Source organism: Electrophorus electricus, chromosome 2 (genome assembly GCF_041902795.1).
Source record: "Electrophorus electricus isolate QZ-2024a chromosome 2, ASM4190279v1, whole genome shotgun sequence".
In the NCBI taxonomy this organism is placed as follows: Eukaryota; Metazoa; Chordata; class Actinopteri; order Gymnotiformes; family Gymnotidae; genus Electrophorus; species Electrophorus electricus.
Window position 1 is genome coordinate 3,282,501 of NC_137498.1, and position 2,500 is coordinate 3,285,000.

Sequence of the window (2,500 nt, forward strand, 5' to 3'; positions counted from 1 at the left end):
ACTGTAAACACAGGCTTAGCACAGAGAAACTGCAAAAACAGGCTTAGCACAAAGAAACCGCAAACACAGGCCGAGCACAGAGATACCACAAACACAGCACTAACAGAGAGAAAACACAAACAGGCTGAGCACAGAGAAACCGCAAACACAGGCCTAGCACACAGAAACTGCAAACACAGGTTTAGCACATATAAACCATAAACACAGGCTGAGCACAGAGAACCTGCAAATACAGGCTTAGCACAGAGAAACCAGAAACACATGCTGAGCTCACAGAAACCACGCACACAAGCTTAGCACAGAGAAACTGCAAACACATGCTTAGCACAGAGAAGCCATAAACACATTGCTAACACAGAGAAACTGCAAACACAGGCTGAACACAGAGAAACTGCAAACAGGCATAGCACAGAGAAACCATAAACACAGCGCTAACAAAGAGAAACCACAAACACAGGCTTAGCACAGAGAAACCCACAAACACAGGCTAAACACAGAGAAACCACAAACACAGCGCTAACACAGAGAAACCATGAACACAGGCATAACACAGAGAAACCACAAACACAGGCTGAACACAGAGAAACTGCAAACACAGCCTTAAATACAGAAACCACAAACACAGGCTGAGCACAGAGGAACTGCAAACACAGGCTTAGCACAAAGAAACCATAAACACAGCACTAACAAGAGAAAACACAAACACAGGCTGAGCACAGAAAAACCGCACACACAGGCTTAGCACAGAGAAGCTGCAAACACAGGCTTAGCACAGAGAAACCGCAAACACAGCCTAAACAACAGAGAAACCATGAACACAGCCTTAACATTGAGAAACCACAAACACAGCACTACCAGAGAAACCACAAACACAGCCTTAAACACAGAAATCACAAGAACAGCCTTAACACAGAGAAACCACAAATATAGCCCTAACACAGACCCAACCCGACCCAAACAAAACACAAATACAACTCCCATAAACAACTCTAAACTCAAATGTCCAAATGCCCCCAACCCTAACAAAGTCTGAATGTATATGGCCAGAACCCCCACACAGCCCAAAATCAGACCCTAACACAACCCACACCCCCAGCACAGCCCAACCCAAACACTGCTCTAAACGCAGCCAGAACCCGAACGCAGCCTGAAATCAAACACAGCCCACACGCTAACACATCCCAAACATGTTCCCAGCCCAGCCCAACTCAGTCCAACCCACACACTGCTCTAAACGCAGCCCTAATGCAGCCAGAACCCAAACGCAATGAGGACAAGCTTCCTCTTAACGCTCACGCCAAAACCCAGAGACTTCAATGCTTCTTTATTTTACACGCAGCTCCTCACATACCACACACTGCCTCAACACTTTTGCAGTTTCCCGCCGCTGTCTGCAGGCCGAGCGTACGCTCGTTGTCCCTAAACTAATGGGAAAATGTTTTGTGAAAGAGAGACCTGCCATGGAAAATTGATACAAACATGGCTTCTGTCGGAGTCTTACCTACGAGGGAGTGCAGCGTCAAAACAGGGAACAAAAATACGCTAATATTATGAAAATTTATTCAAGCATTTCAGGACTGCTTACAGTCACCAAATAATTAGAGGTTTTCTCTTTAGACTTCGATCAGGGTGCCGGGACCCCGGTAATGGGGTCACGTTCCGTCCCGTGTTCTGACCTTTACGTAACAACAGCCGCGACGGCGTAGCGAGGAAACCGTCAGGCAGGTGTCTCTGTGGCAGCCTGTCGACCTCCCCTGACGGTGCAGGCAGCAAAGGCCTGTGGGCGACTTTTCCACACTGAGCGCACGTCAGGAGGAAACTGCGAAGCGTGTACTTTTTTGTTCCGCCTGTGCCTGTGCACAGAAACGTCCAGGAATAACACACACCGCGGTGGCGGTTTGTGAAGCGCCGCGGGACGGTCGTGTCACCGAGCGGCTCTCAAAACAACCAGCTAAAGGTCACGAGGTCACGGGGGGCTGGGAGGGAGGGCTGGGTGATGAGAAGCGGCGGAGGGAGGGATGCGGATGGAGGGTGAGGTGTAGGCCGCAAAGAAAGGAGCGAGAGAGAGAGAGCGGAGGAGAACCTTTATTAGACGGAAGAGATGGGTTAGGCAGCCCAGCAAAGAGAGGAGCCCTTGCAGCGTCAAGTCGTCCATCTCTGCTAACTACGGGGAGAAAGAGCAACAGTGCAGAAGAGCAGAGACAGACGAACGCAAAGCAAGAAGAAGGCTTGAAGCAGTAAACGTTAGCATGTCATTATCAAGTGAGGCGTCTGTTAGTGCTCCCTTATGAAGGGTTTGTGTCTGTTAGTGTTCCCTTATGAAGGGTTTGTGTCTGTTAGTGTTCCCTTATGAAGGGTTTGTGTCTGTTAGTGCTCCCTTATGAAGGGTTTGTGTCTGTTAGTGTTCCCTTATGAAGGGTTTGTGTCTGTTAGTGCTCCCTTATGAAGGGTTTGTGTCTGTTAGTGTTCCCTTATGAAGGGTTTGTGTCTGTTAGTGTTC

General features: G+C 48.7%; 1 protein-coding gene across 9 annotated transcripts in view; it reads right to left on the reverse strand.

Moving 5' to 3' along the window:
• Positions 1 to 2,500, reverse strand: part of LOC113590742 (intersectin-2-like) — a 47,858-nt gene that overhangs the window by 18,648 nt on the left and 26,710 nt on the right. For 7 of the 9 annotated variants that reach the window (XM_081695398.1, XM_035529320.2, XM_081695399.1 and 4 more), the window contains one exon: positions 2,084 to 2,164. The exons of the other annotated variants lie outside the window; for them this stretch is intronic. In XM_081695398.1, coding sequence (XP_081551524.1) covers positions 2,084 to 2,164 — 81 coding nt within the window. The remainder of the gene's footprint in view (positions 1 to 2,083; positions 2,165 to 2,500) is intronic. 9 annotated transcript variants of the gene reach the window in all.